The 14,785-nt window shown below is 40.4% G+C and overlaps 1 protein-coding gene across 3 annotated transcripts in view; it reads right to left on the bottom strand.

The window, feature by feature from the left end:
* Nucleotides 1-965: 965 nt before the first annotated feature.
* Nucleotides 966-14,785, bottom strand: part of LOC130907587 (uncharacterized) — a 29,255-nt gene continuing 15,435 nt past the window's right edge. Inside the window, exons 4-7 of one of the 3 annotated variants that reach the window (XM_057822848.1) lie at nt 11,693-11,837; nt 5,736-5,805; nt 5,399-5,553; nt 966-5,302 (exon numbers count right to left, since the gene is read on the bottom strand). In XM_057822848.1, coding sequence (XP_057678831.1) covers nt 5,125-5,302; nt 5,399-5,553; nt 5,736-5,805; nt 11,693-11,837 — 548 coding nt within the window. In that variant the 3' untranslated portion in view covers nt 966-5,124. Of the gene's footprint in view, nt 5,303-5,398; nt 5,806-11,692; nt 11,838-14,785 lie in introns of all 3 variants that reach the window. The other 2 variants (XR_009061502.1, XR_009061501.1) reach the window with 2 other exon arrangements.

Raw genomic sequence — 14,785 nt, forward strand, 5'->3', positions numbered from 1 at the left:
CTAGAAAGGGTTATTTGTGGCTTTCTGAAAAATGATAAATTTTTACATTTAGGCACTCCTGCAAATCGTCACACTTTTTCTGTTACAAACTGACCCTGGCCCCTCATCAGAGAAGGCAAAAGTTATGTGGCCCTCACAGGAAAAAGTTGGGGACCTCTGCTTAACACATATTGCCAAAGGCAGAACGACCTATATGCCAATCAGAGGTTGCGCTAGACTTTTTCGTTGTCTGTCATTTTGACCGACAGGGTCATAAAAATCCGGTCATAATCTATTTTTACCCGTCACTTAAATTTTTAAAATGATAATAATGACATATTCAATAGTATTTCGTTTTCATTCATTTTTAATTAATATTCTGTTCGATCAAGCTTAACTCATTCACTCCCAGCCATTTTCACCAGAGCAAGGCCCTTCGCTCCCGGCCGTTTTTTCTGGATTTTGACTGATTTTGCGAGGCCCACAGAAAATTCTGTTCTATTGCTATATAAACTTGAAACCCACCAAAAGAAAGATTAGACTCTCTTCTTTCAAAGAAAAAAAGTAAGTTTGTATCTTTTTCCATTTTTTAGAAATCAGCATTAGAAAATAGCTTAGTTTGAGCAATTTTCCAATTTCTGATGAAAAAACGGAGAAAATTAGCTTTTTGTAAACGCATACATTTCAAACATAAGTTTGACTTTAACAAAGCTATTTTTTGCATTAGTTACCTTCCAAACATCTGAATAATGTTTTCCTTTTACAAAACACCATTAACAACCAGACATATAGAGCTTTCGGTAGCAAAGTAACAATTTATTCACACACGACTACTGAGATGACGGTTTGTCGCCGAGATGACGCTGTTGTCGCCACGTCAGCTGTGTAAACTTTTCCCTCATCGTTGTCTGTCTAACAAAGATGGATTATTTTTGCATTTCTGCGGGGTCTGCTTGGCAAGCCGCTCCACGGGGGGGGGGGGGGTTTCACTCGTTTTGCACGGTCGTCCAGCGCCTGGCGTCCCAGGCGTCCTCTCGTTGTTTTGTTCGGTCGGAGCGCCGCCTGGCTTCATGCCGCCAGCGCTCTGACCATGCTGCCCGGCCGTTCACTGCTGTTGAATCGGGTTGGCTGGTCTTACAAAATGCGCTACTGCCCTCCAGTGGCCAGTTTTGTTGCTTTAAAATGGGTTTGGAGCGCTGTTCTGTGTTTCTTAGATACAGCGGAAACTATATATGCTTCTTATTAAAAAAACCCGCAAAAGACGTATAAATACGTTTTTGGGACAGCATTTTCAAATAGAACGTATTTATACGTTTCCGGGAGCAAATGAGTAAACAGAGAATCCACACCGTGCCATCACACATCAAGCAGTGGAATATGCAACTTTTTCTCCGCAGTGACAAAAACAGCTGACTGTGGCCCCGGTAGGTAGGCTACATATGGAACAATGAAATTAACAGTTCACCTGCTGTGGCCTGAACGCAGTCTCACACCTTCCTCCTGGTGCGCATGGACTTGAATTGCGTGCCCGCTTGTGCAGTCCCTCTTTTTTCACCTCTTTTATCAACACCATCGTCGTTTGGGGGCTTTTTGAAGAAACTTCGGACACTCAGTTGCCTTGACATTTTTCCGAGTAAGGCCAACGACGTCATGCATCAAGAGAAAATAGCTAATTAATATGCTCACTCGCCACCCTGTGGTCTGGGGTGTGAATTGCAACCTGTCAAAATGACAGATGGACTTCAGTTTTTTCTGTCACCGTTTTAAAAAAACGGTCAACGACGGAAAATATTCGGTTAACGTGACCCCTGATGCCAATATATACCAATATTTTTTATTTCTATTAGAAAAATGTTTCAGTAAAATGATACACATTCTTTTGTATTTGCCACTTATTGCCACAGTTAAGTATGAGGCTTTGGGCCTCTTTTGACCTCGTTGTGAGTTTGTAAGGTTGTGACTTCTGATTAAACAAACTCGATGCCAATCAAAACGTTTGTTCTTCTTTTTCTCCCAAATTAGAATCGATAAGAGAATCGATAAAGAATCGAATCGTTAAGCATTATCGATAATGGAATTGGAATCGTAAAAATCGTATCAATTCCCATCCCCAGACTATGCAGTGGTTATTATTACCGGAACCGACAACTCGCAAAGCGTTATTTTTCTTTTGCCGTGAACTGCTCTGATCGGTCAACCGGTATATTATTGGCCTGGTGAGAATTGGTTATTTTTCCGTTACGTGTTCACGGCTAAATAACTCTTGGGGGCAAAATACCGGTTACGGCAGAAATAATCACTCCGTATATACTACCAGTTTTCTTAGTTCCACACAGTACATATTCCACGTAATTGATAAAGGTCAGCTTACTGGGTGACTTTATGAGGTAGTTGTAGATGTTTCCGAACTCCACTGCAGGCAATTCCTTTGGATTGTTTATCCAGCTATCAGCTGCGACTTTGCATGAGCAGATTTGCAGGCCAATACACGCTAATTTTAAGTTGTATCGCCTCCTCGCGTCTTTCAGCAGTGACTCGTGATAATAATTCATGTCATGTTTAAGACGTTTTTATGAAAAAAAGACTCAAAACACAGCTGAAATATATGATTTTCCAATGTTTGTCCACGGATGTTTACCTGTGCGTGCCCCCCTCTCAAAATGGCGGCACGTTGCTATGCTCATCGTGACATCACGCCGACTGGGAGAATAGAAGGGGTCAACGTGCTGATTGGCATCCTGGGCTGATTAGCCCAAAGTGCCAACAAGTGAACGATCTAACTACTACTGTCACTTTTTGTCAGAGTACATTTACATTACTTACTGTAACTGCTGCTGCTGCTTGAAAAAAACTTCTAATATCCCTCATCTTGGAAGTGGGCGTGGTGTTTTTAGAATCACGCACACGGATATGGAGGCCCATTTCAATGGTTTTATTAGGGAATCAACTCAACACACATCTACCACAACTCCATAACTAGCTGACGCTATTTTCCGCACTTCTCGCGCGCAAGTCTCACAAGACTTGTAAACTAGAACACTACAGCGGGGGAGGCGGCGGCGGCGGCGGCATATTGAATTCCTGTCGGGCTCAGTGGGGCAGTGTGGGTGTGAGTGTGTGTCTGTGTGGTGGCGGGACGGGATGGGGGTGTTCAAGTCATTAGCCAATCAAACGTGCGTTTGAGGGGGAAAAAAAAGGCACATTCAGCAAGTGAAAAGGGATAAATGTAAGTCTGAACATAATGAAAATAATTCACTTAATAATGGTAGGGTCTATTCTATCCTGACAACAAATGGGAAGACAATCAAAAGTACTTTAATAACTGAACTCATTATATAATCCAAATGAGGATGCTTAAAAGTTGGTGGGGACAATTTGAGCAACCTGATAGGTCTCTCACGTCCCTATGCAAACTTATGCCCTTGTACACGCGCCCCGCTGTGGAATTATCTAAATGTATACAACACAAGTTTATGGAGACGAGAGCCCCTCGAAAGAAAGGTCTGTCTGCAGCTTGCAATAAGGGCGTCACTGGCACGTGTAAAACCTCTCATAGGTGTCTTTGCACGCTTTTTCCCCGCCTACTTAAGGGTTATGTATGGAGGCAGATTTGTATATTTATTATTGAATCAAAGAAAAACTGCTTCAATAGAAATATACACTCACCGGCCACTTTATTAGGTACACCATGCTAGTAACGGGTTGGACCCCCTTTTAGCCTTCAGAACTGCCTCAATTCTTCGTGGCATGGATTCAACAAGGTGCTGGAAGCATTCCTCAGAGAGTTTGGTCCATATTGACATGATGGCATCACACAGTTGGTGCAGATTTGTCGGCTGCACATCCATGATGCAAATCTCCCGTTTCATCACATCCCAAAGATGCTCTATTGGATTGAGATCTGGTGACTGTGGAGGCCATTTGAGTACAGTGAACTCATTGTCATGTTCAATAAACCAGTCTGAGATGATTCCAGCTTTATGACATGGTGCATTATCCTGCAGAAAGTAGCCATCAGAAGTTGGGTACATTGTGGTCATAAAGGGATGGACATGGTCAGCAACAATACTCAGGTAGGCTGTGGCGTTCTAACGATGCTCAATTGGTACCAAGGGGCCCAAAGAGTGCCAAGAAAATATTCCCCACACCATTACACCACCACCACCAGCCTGAACCGTTGATACAAGGCAGGATGGATCCATACTTTCATGTTGTTGACACCAAATTCTGACCCTACCATCCGAATGTCGCAGCAGAAATCGTGACTCATCAGACCAGGCAACGATTTTACAATATTCTATTGTCCAATTTCGATGAGCTTGTGCAAGATGTAGTTTCCTGTTCTTAACTGAAAGGAGTGGCATGGTCTTCTGCTGCTGTAGCCCATCAGTCTCAAAGTTCGACGTACTGTGCATTCAGAGATGCTCTTCTGCCTACCTTGGTTGTAACAGGTGGTTATTTGAGTCACTGATGCCTTTCTATCAGCTCGAACCAGTCTGGCCATTCTCCTCTGACCTTTGGCATCAACAAGGCATTTCCGCCCACAGAACCGCCGCTCACTATATATTTTTTCTTTTTCGGACCATTCTCTGTAAACCCTAGAGATGGTTGTGCGTGAAAATCCTAGTAGATCAGCAGTTTCTGAAATACTCAGACCGGCCCTTCTGGCACCAACAACCATGCCACATTCAAAGCCACTCAAATCACCTTTCTTCCCCATACTGATGCTCGGTTTGAACTGCAGGAGATTGTCTTAAACCATGTCTTCATGCCTAAATGCACTGAGTTGCCGCCATGTGATTGGCTGATGAGAAATTAAGTGTTAACGAGCAGTTGGACAGGTGTACCTGATGAAGTTGCTGGTGAGTGTATATTTTCAATCTAAAAAAAAAAAAACCACTTAAATCATAAAAAACCCTATCTTCAAAGTCCAAAAAGGGACATATAATGCAAGACCTATTAAAAAATAACCCCGTATTCGGTAAAATATTTTCTCACACATTTTCATGTTAGACGTTTTACCAATATTTACAATTTCATAGCATACAGGAGTGATCTGATGCACCTGCTTCTCAATGAAGTACTTGCTGATCCCAAAAAGTTCCAAAAATAGCCGGAGAAGGTTCCAGACTCAGATTTCCAGATTTAATCCAGCGGTGGTCGGAAGCCAATAGGCTGGAAGCCAACATTGAGTCCATCAGGGTCGGGAAACTCCAGTCTTATCCGTCGGACCGCGCACGACGGAATAACCACTCTTACTTCGGCTCCTAGCAATCCCCAGCACCAACTCACAAAACTGCGATATGCCACGAATCTGAAAACTCTGTAATTGTGAGGAAAAAATATGTAAATCTGATGACAAATAAAGGTTGTAATAAACAGTATGTGTTCATTTCATAACTGTAGTTCGTGTACATACTGTTCAACTGTTCTTCTCGGGACTGGTCCACAGTAAACTTTGTAGATATTACTGATATTTTGCAAAACGTAGTGGTTCAGACAATTTGCTTGAAATCCAGGATGGTCTGTTATGCACACTAATTCTGTAGGCATCTGATGCATTCTTCTCAAGATCTTTTTGGGGGGGGGGGACAAGTATTCTCACTTACAGTAAATTACAAACACACCTGCTTCCAAAAACAAATACGTATTTAAACGAGGGGTTAAAAAAGTTTTGAGACAAATATTTAGCTAAATTTGATTATTTACAAATTTTGTCAATGGTATTTCATGTTTGATGTATCAAGAATTAGAACCTTAGGAATTTCCTGGCAGCAGACATTTTCAACTTCAGTGGGCATTTTATGGCAAAAACCACAGCGACACCTGTGAGGAACAGACACAGAAACAATCATCGCTAGCTAAACTGCTAAATTCACTGTACAGTTTAGAGCAGGGGTCCCCAAACTACGGCCTGCGGCACGGCCCGGTTCCACATTTGGTCCGGCCCCCTGAACATTTTTTTTCCCTCTATAGTGTTATTTATTTCCTGGCTTTTTTCTGTGAAGAACCCAGAGAGGGTTATTTGGTTTAATATGTATTTAATTAAGAGTGTTATTATTATATAATATTGTATTATATTACTGTATTGGCCCGAATATAAGACTGTGTTTTTTTGCATTGAAATTAGACTCAGGAATGAAAATGGTTCAGCGGTTAAAAAGGTGAGAAGCGTGTGGAGGAAATATGTTCTGGTACACTGTACACCCCAACAAAAATATTGAGCTCTGTTGACCCACACTGTGTTTCAGCAGAGCCATGCAGAGACCGGTGGAGGGGCGGGTGCTCGTAGATCAAAAGGGGCACATGAACAAGTACTTAATACACCTTAAAACAACATTACTTCAATTTTAACCAGCTTTAGATAATAATCAGAGCTGCAACTGTGACATACTTTAATTGGGAGGGGGCAACAGTGAATAGAAATCAACACTGTCATTAACACTTTCTGGCCGTGACTCAGTCAGCCTGCCTCTTTTCTTCCTTCAACCTCTGCATCAAAACATCCTTCCTCAACTTGTTGATCTGAGAACAAACCACATCAGATGGTCACTGAGCCACCAACAGCTGAAGTCCCAGCCGAAAATAACGCGTCTCAGGCGGACGACGGGAGCGATGCGAGGCGCCCCCCTCTATCCAACAGCATGCTGCTTAATTTGACTCAACAGTGCGTTTCTTCGTTAATATTACCGCTAAATACACAAGCTTGATGCCAATTTAACGAGAGCTATTTTTTCACGGGATATTTAGCTTCACGGGATATTTAGCTAGCTCTGGCAGTGTTCAACGCAAGCTGCAATGAATGGCAGTAACTTTATTATATCGCAAAATATGAAAACGATTGAAACCATTACTCACCCAATTCAGTCTGCTGGCAAATACAGGCAAATGTGTATGCTGCGCTCTGGTCTGCCCCGGTGTGGATAAGGCCTGCTTTTTGTTTTCGCAGCTTTCCAATGCAACCAAAGGCTCTCCAAGCACTCCATGTACACGTAAAGAGTGCGCGCAATTGGAATAATGGAACGCAGTTTGGGCCGATGATTTGTTCTCCTCAGCGAAGCATCTAGAAGGATTTGCTGACTGTCCAACTGTCACTTTTTTAAAGGACCGATTTCTGAATTGCTCAGTTTACGTACTAAGTTAATCACATGATGATGAGAATAATAATTAATTAAATAAAATCTGCCGACCCCCCTCCCAAAAAGAATTTCTCCTCGGATCTACGCAATTCAAGTACGTCACCCTTTTTGACTTGAAAACGCCGAATTTTGCCGAAAGGTGAGAGATTTTCATGCCTGTAGACTGAAAAAGAGGGGGTCGTCTTATATTCACCGTCTAGACGTTATACCCATTCACGACACTAGATGGCGCCAGATATCATTGAAGCGATGTTTTGTCATGACATCTCAGCTACTCTCAAGTTTAATCAGTTTGCATTATTTTATTGCAATGTTTTTTTCTTAATCAGATTTGTTTCAAGACTAAGTTACAGTTAGACTTCACTTTGATGGTTAATGCAGTGAATGCAATTTTGTTGTTTTATCACAATAGATTGGTTTATTTACATTTCAAAAACCAGAAGCCATTCATTTACGATTGTGATTGCGCTTTAGTTTACATATTTAAATGTTCAGATATTAAGATTTGAATGAAGCAAAATAACGTGCTTTTTCTCTCAAATATATTGTTATGATCATTTGTTTCTGATGTACTGTAATTATGGTCTGTATAAAAATTAGGGCTGTCAAAATTATCGCGTTAACGGGCATTAATTTCTTAAATTAATCACGTTAAAATATTTGACGCAATTAACGCAGATGCCCCGCTCAGACAGATTTAAATGACAGTACAGTGAAGCGCTTACTTGTTGTGTTTTATGGAGTTTTGCCGCCCTCTGCTGGCGCTTGGGTGCGACTGATTTTATAGGCTTCAGCACCCATGAGCATTGTGTAAGTAATTATTGACATCAACAATGGCGTGCTACTAGTTTATTTTTTGATTGAAAATTTTACAAATTTTATTAAAACGAAAACATTAAGAGGGGTTTTAATATAAAATTTCTATAATTTGTACTAACATTTTTCTTTTAAGAACTGCAAGTCTTTCTATCCATGGATCGCTTTAACAGAATGTTAATAATGTTAATGCCATCTTGTTGATTTGTTATAATAAACAAATACAGTCCTTATGTACACCGTATGTTGAATGTATATATCCAACTTGTGTCTTATCTTTCCATTCCGACAATAATTTACAGAAAAATATGGCATATTTTATAGATGGTTTGAATTGCGATTAATTACGATTAATTAATTTTTAAGCTATAATTAACTCGATTATAAATTTTAATCGTTTGACAGCCCTAATAAAAATTAATTTAGTCTTTTTTTCAAACTTGAGTCTTGAAAAAGAGGGGGTCGTCTTATAATCAGAGCCGTCTTATATTCGGGCTAATATGGTATATTACATTATTATTATTTTCATTTTATTTACTTTTGTTCCATGAAGAATCCAGAAAGGGTTATTTGATTGTGGCTTTCTGAAAAACAAATTTTTACATTTAGGCATTCCTGCAATCGTCACACTTTTTCTGTTACAAACTGACCCGGCCCCTCATCAGAGAAGGGAAAAGTTATGTGGCCCTCACAGGAAAAAGTTTGGGGACCCTTGGTTTAGAGCATGGGTGTCCAAATCTGTCCTCAAGGGCCGCTGTGGGTTCTGGTTTTTGCTCCTACCAATCAAGCACAGACAGTTTAACCAATCAAGTTTGGGCTAAAACAAGCAGCACCCGACTGCAATAAACTGATTACACTTGTGAGACACCAGATTGGTGAAAAGATGTCGTCTTGTTTTGTAGGAATGAAATCCAGCACCCACTGCGGCCCTTTGTGGAATAGTTTGGACACCACTGGTTTAGAGTCGATGAATATAGACAAGTTTCCGAGGCACTTCCGCATCCCTGCTCGCGACTTCTATTTTACACTTTCTCTAATCAAAACAACAGTGGAGCTCGAGTGGCATTACTCATCAAAATCCCACCAAAAAAAGACAATTTGGAAATGCCACATCCATCTGCCATCATCACGACATGGGAGGACAACAAATGCTAAGAGTCGCCACAACCAAAATTGTTTTATATTTTATTGATTTAATGGCAGTGGATAGAAATGGGAATTTTGCATTCATGAAGGCAGATGTGGAACCAAGACAGTGCCACCCCAAACCAATAACAGGTACAATTATGTTCAATTTGACTACAATTCTGTGTGTTGCATCACAGCTGGTAGATCATTACCTTTGCATTAGCTTCAACGATAAAGAAATGGAAAACAAACACTCATCTACTACAAGTCATTTACAGGCTTTTAACACTAAATGCATAAATTCAAGTGTTACACGTTTTTTGTTCGTTTGTTTACAGGTACAGTTTAACTGCGATCAAATCTGCAATAAAAAATAATGACATATTATTTGTGTTTATATGTACATGTGTGATGAGCTCATAATACCACAGCAGCAGTTCTGCATTCGGCAACTGTAATATTATTCGTAATTTTGTCTCATTTTGGTCATTCAAGTTGCTGGCGTATCAAGCTACACCCAATGTTAACACAGGCTGCAAGGATTGTTAGAATTTTGTCCACGAACGATAAATGAAGTGATAAGAAGAAATATGCTTTTAGGTGGATCGTTTAGGGTTAAAACTGCGAAAACCTTAATCTGCTGCTGGTCTCATTTAAGGTGGATGGTAAGGTAGATCCACACTGGCGCTTTGAAGCTGGACGCTGTTCAAAACATCCCACTTCCAAGCCTATATATACAGTGCCTTGCAAAAGTATTCGGCCCCCTTGAATCTTGCAACCTTTCGCCACATTTCAGGCTTCAAACATAAAGATATGAAATTTAATTTTTTTGTCAAGAATCAACAACAAGTGGGACACAATCGTGAAGTGGAACAGCATTTATTGGATAATTTAAACTTTTTTAACAAATAAAAAACTGAAAAGTGGGACGTGCAATATTATTCGGCCCCTTTACTTTCAGTGCAGCAAACTCACTCCAGAAGTTCAGTGAGGATCTCTGAATGATCCAATGTTGTCCTAAATGACCGATGATGATAAATAGAATCCACCTGTGTGTAATCAAGTCTCCGTATAAATGCACCTGCTCTGTGATAGTCTCAGGGTTCTGTTTAAAGTGCAGAGAGCATTATGAAAAGCAAGGAACACACCAGGCAGGTCCGAGATACTGTTGTGGAGAAGTTTAAAGCCGGATTTGGATACAAAAAGATTTCCCAAGCTTTAAACATCTCAAGGAGCACTGTGCAAGCCATCATATTGAAATGGAAGGAGCATCAGACCACTGCAGATCTACCAAGACCCAGCCGTCCTTCCAAACTTTCTTCTCAAACAAGGAGAAAACTGATCAGAGATGCAGCCAAGAGGCCCATGATCACTCTGGATGAACTGCAGAGATCTACAGCTGAGGTGGGAGAGTCTGTCCATAGGACAACAATCAGTCGTACACTGCACAAATCTGGCCTTTATGGAAGAGTGGCAAGAAGAAAGCCATTTCTCAAAGATATCCATAAAAAGTCTCGTTTAAAGTTTGCCACAAGCCACCTGGGAGACACACCAAACATGTGGAAGAAGGTGCTCTGGTCAGATGAAACCAAAATTGAACTTTTTGGCCACAATGCAAAACAATATGTTTGGCGTAAAAGCAACACAGCTCATCACCCTGAACACACCATCCCCACTGTCAAACATGGTGGTGGCAGCATCATGGTTTGGGCCTGCTTTTCTTCAGCAGGGACAGGGAAGATGGTTAAAATTGACGGGAAGATGGATGCAGCCAAATACAGGAACATTCTGGAAGAAAAGGTGTTGGTATCTGCACAAGACCTGAGACTGGGACGGAGATTTATCTTCCAACAGGACAATGATCCAAAACATAAAGCCAAATCTACAATGGAATGGTTCAAAAATAAACGTATCCAGGTGTTAGAATGGCCAAGTCAAAGTCCAGACCTGAATCCAATCGAGAATCTGTGGAAAGAGCTGAAGACTGCTGTTCACAAACACTCTCCATCCAACCTCACTGAGCTCGAGCTGTTTTGCAAGGAAGAATGGGCAAGAATGTCAGTCTCTCGATGTGCAAAACTGATAGAAACATATCCCAAGCGACTTGCAGCTGTAATTGGAGCAAAAGGTGGCGCTACAAAGTATTAACGCAAGGGGGCCGAATAATATTGCACGCCCCACTTTTCAGTTTTTTGTTAAAAAAGTTGAAATTATCCAATAAATTTTGTTCCACTTCACGATTGTGTCCCACTTGTTGTTGATTCTTGACAAAAAATAAAAATTTTATATCTTTATGTTTGAAGCCTGAAATGTGGCGAAAGGTTGCAAGGTTCAAGGGGGCCGAATACTTTTGCAAGGCACTGTAGGCGCTTCCAGGAGTTCACGCACAGCACAGAAAATCTTGGGAGTCGCATCTACAACGTGCTGAATCCATTTTTGGAGATTCATTGGGTTCCTCTGGTTTGATTTGACAGTTTAAAAGTTCTACTTCAAACGCAATTCATGGTGTTCTGGCTAAACCGAAAGTCCGTAGCAGAAAATGTCAAAGATGGTGCCACCCCATTTTCGCTCAGGAAACTTGTCTATAAAGTAACTGCAGTTTTTTTTTTATCCCCCAAAAACTAGCATACCAATCAGATGTGTCCTGCAACAGCCTCAGTACCCCCTCCGGCTCTGGTTCTGCTGAAAAGTCATTCTCCGGGTCCAACACAGGATCGTGAGCGTAGGGCTGGACTGTTGCCGTTTTACACGAACTCTTGTGAAACTGAACTTTATCTAATTTTTCACAAACAAAAGTTGCAGGCTTGCAAACTGACTAGGACAACCTCATTGCAGAGTACAAATACAAAGTAAGTGTCTGGACAACTGTATTCTTTATATCAAAATACAGCTGCAACGATTAACTAACTCGAGTAAATAAATTAGAAAAAAAGCTTCGAATCAAATTCCGACTGGCAGGAGGCCCCGGGGACGACCCAGGACACGCTGGAGAGACCATGTCTCTCGGCTGGCCTGAGAACACCTTGGGATCTCGCCAGAGCAGCTGGTTGAAGTGGCTGGGGAGAAGGAAGTCTCGGCTTCCCTGCCCCCGCAACCAGACCCTGGATTAGTTATAGGTTATAGTTTTTTTTTTTTTGTAGGAATATGTTTTATGACGATTTGTTAAAGGGAAGTAGAAGAGCTTTTCGGATTTCGTTCTTGAGTGTTTTACTCAGTTGAATTGTATTAAATGCATTATTCGCTGTCTAAAAAAGTCACATGAAAAAAAATAAAATTGATTGCGTAGTTTTTAAGTTACGGCCATAGAAACACCTTAGCAACGAGGGACGCGCCGCCCTGCCGACCGCTACCTGATGACGTAGCTTCCAGGGAGCCTCGCCACCACTCTGAACACGGAAATACAGCACTACGCTATCCTTGCCATATATTGCAAACATTTTCTTGGTTTTACTCGCGAGATTCGTCATACCATCTCGATGTGTAGTGATGGATTGTTCAAAGGAAGACTCGAGACTTTATGAGTGGTCCAAAAAAACTTCTGCAAAGGTTTGGACCGTTTTTGTGAGCATGCATACAGGTCCCCAATCGGCTCATTGTTTTCATCGTTTCAGCGACGACAGCTTTGAAAACCTACAAAAATGCAACGTTGGTTTTACAAGGACATAAGTAGACCATTACTGGTTTTTCTGATTTTAAAATTTGATGCACTTCTGTTGATAAACGAGGGGAATAAATCATACTGCCTGTTTGTAGAAGTGCGACATTTTTTGTTGTTGTTGTTGGCCTGTCATGAGTAGATAGGTTTGCTGACAGGTCGTCTACTCATGTGATTTTATTACTATATCAAATGGTATTATGTAAATTAAAATGTCCCCAGCACCAAATAGGTCCTTGGCTGGTTATTTTTTGGCCTGTCACAGGGTACATATAAAGCCTACATATAAAACAAGCCACCTGCCAGGCTCTGATGTAACAAATATATCTCAATAAAACAATGACTATTGTACTACAGCATCAACATCAAGGTCTGCCTATTTGAAGAGGGAACACTAGCTTCAAATAGATGCTGCTTTGGGGCATTATTATTTGATCACCAAGAAATTATTAAAAATTATTAAAGTAAAATTAGGATTCATACTGTATTTTCATGCTACTGCGATGTTTTTTCAGGATGCCAAACATAAAAAACAACACGACGAATAAAGCGTTGTAAGTCAGTCTCCACCCAGTTTCCCGAAATTAAGAGTGGGTCGAGTCAGATGATGAAAAGTGATGGGAGTCCAGCGATGACGACAGAGGCCTCAGATGCTGAATTTCTTCTGTCTGCGACATTAGATGCGGATGACTTAGAACAAATAAATGTAGCAAATTTTGATAAAATAAAATCATAGACTAGTCATATATACAGTACAAATTTTAAAAGAAAAATCTAGTTACCTTCATATTTTAATAATTATAATGATTTATCTTTGTATTGAGAAGACACTTAATGCTACAGAAAAGAGTAAATACATTTTTTTCCCCACTCTAAACTGCTTCTCAGTCTTCTGCCATTATCATTTTTCAATGTTACGCTAGTCCGTTGCTATCCTAACTTTGTGTTGCTTACTAAATTTACGTTCTTTGTTTACTTGGTATAGCTTAGCTTTCTATGTTGTGTCACAATCTGACAATGAAAGCTGATGCTGATTCAACATAAATCTGGTATTGTTATTATTGTGGCCTATTGAATATTGTTTCAGAATGTAATATAATTACAATATATTATATACCAATAGAGTACATTTAAAAGTCAACAAAATATGTCAATATTGTACAATTTATAGTTTTATTGTTTTAATGTATTTCATGCCCCTGTCAGTGCTTCAGCGTCCTCAAGTTTGGCTCTCACGTCTGGGATCTCCTGATGACACAGGTATTCTCTTGGAAGGGTAATTACTTGAAGTTTTACAGCAACAACCGGAAAATAAAATTGTTTTGTCATTTATTTTGAAAAATCAATACCATAAATCATTTATTTAGCCACATTTGGGCTAGCTTTACCATATTTAGATGGGTAGGAGCTGTCCCATAACCTAATATCCAGTTTCAGCTATGTGGAGAGCATGGAAAATGTATACAACCATGTAATCGCATTCTCTCAAATAGAAAAATCACGATGCTGGACATAGGCTTACCACTCTCCCGTTCGTGAAGTGTCGAGCTGTCAATTGGCGTCATGACGACGTCTGCTGTGTCAAGTAAATCGTCATCATCTGATGCCACAGGTACAAACATGTAGGGATTAATTGTAGATCATCTTTCCTGGAAGCCTTTGCCATCGATAGCGTCACTAAACAGCGATCCTGAATGGTTACCTTTGGTGGAAATATCACTGACATTGTTGATGCTGCTATGCTAGCTGGGGATAGTCTTCTCTGTTGCGTCAAAGAATCTACGTCACACTTCCGGGTTTGCGAATGGACCATTAACAAAGTGCAAAAAAAAACTAAAAAAAAACAACGCAAATTATCCTTGCAATTACGCGTTAATAATGACATGGTTGTTTTGTCGAACTCGTCCAAAGTTTATATTCGTAAAATTACACCAAAATCAGAAAAGCTCTTTAGCTGCCCTTTAAGAGCATTGTGTTAAAAAAAAGAAGTTAGCATTTTATAGCATTTAGGATAGCGGACTTTTTTATGCAAGTTAACTAATTGTTCTTTTGTTGTATTTCGTTCCTC

The sequence above is a fragment of the Corythoichthys intestinalis genome, chromosome 19 (assembly GCF_030265065.1).
Source record: "Corythoichthys intestinalis isolate RoL2023-P3 chromosome 19, ASM3026506v1, whole genome shotgun sequence".
Classification (NCBI taxonomy): domain Eukaryota; kingdom Metazoa; phylum Chordata; class Actinopteri; order Syngnathiformes; family Syngnathidae; genus Corythoichthys; species Corythoichthys intestinalis.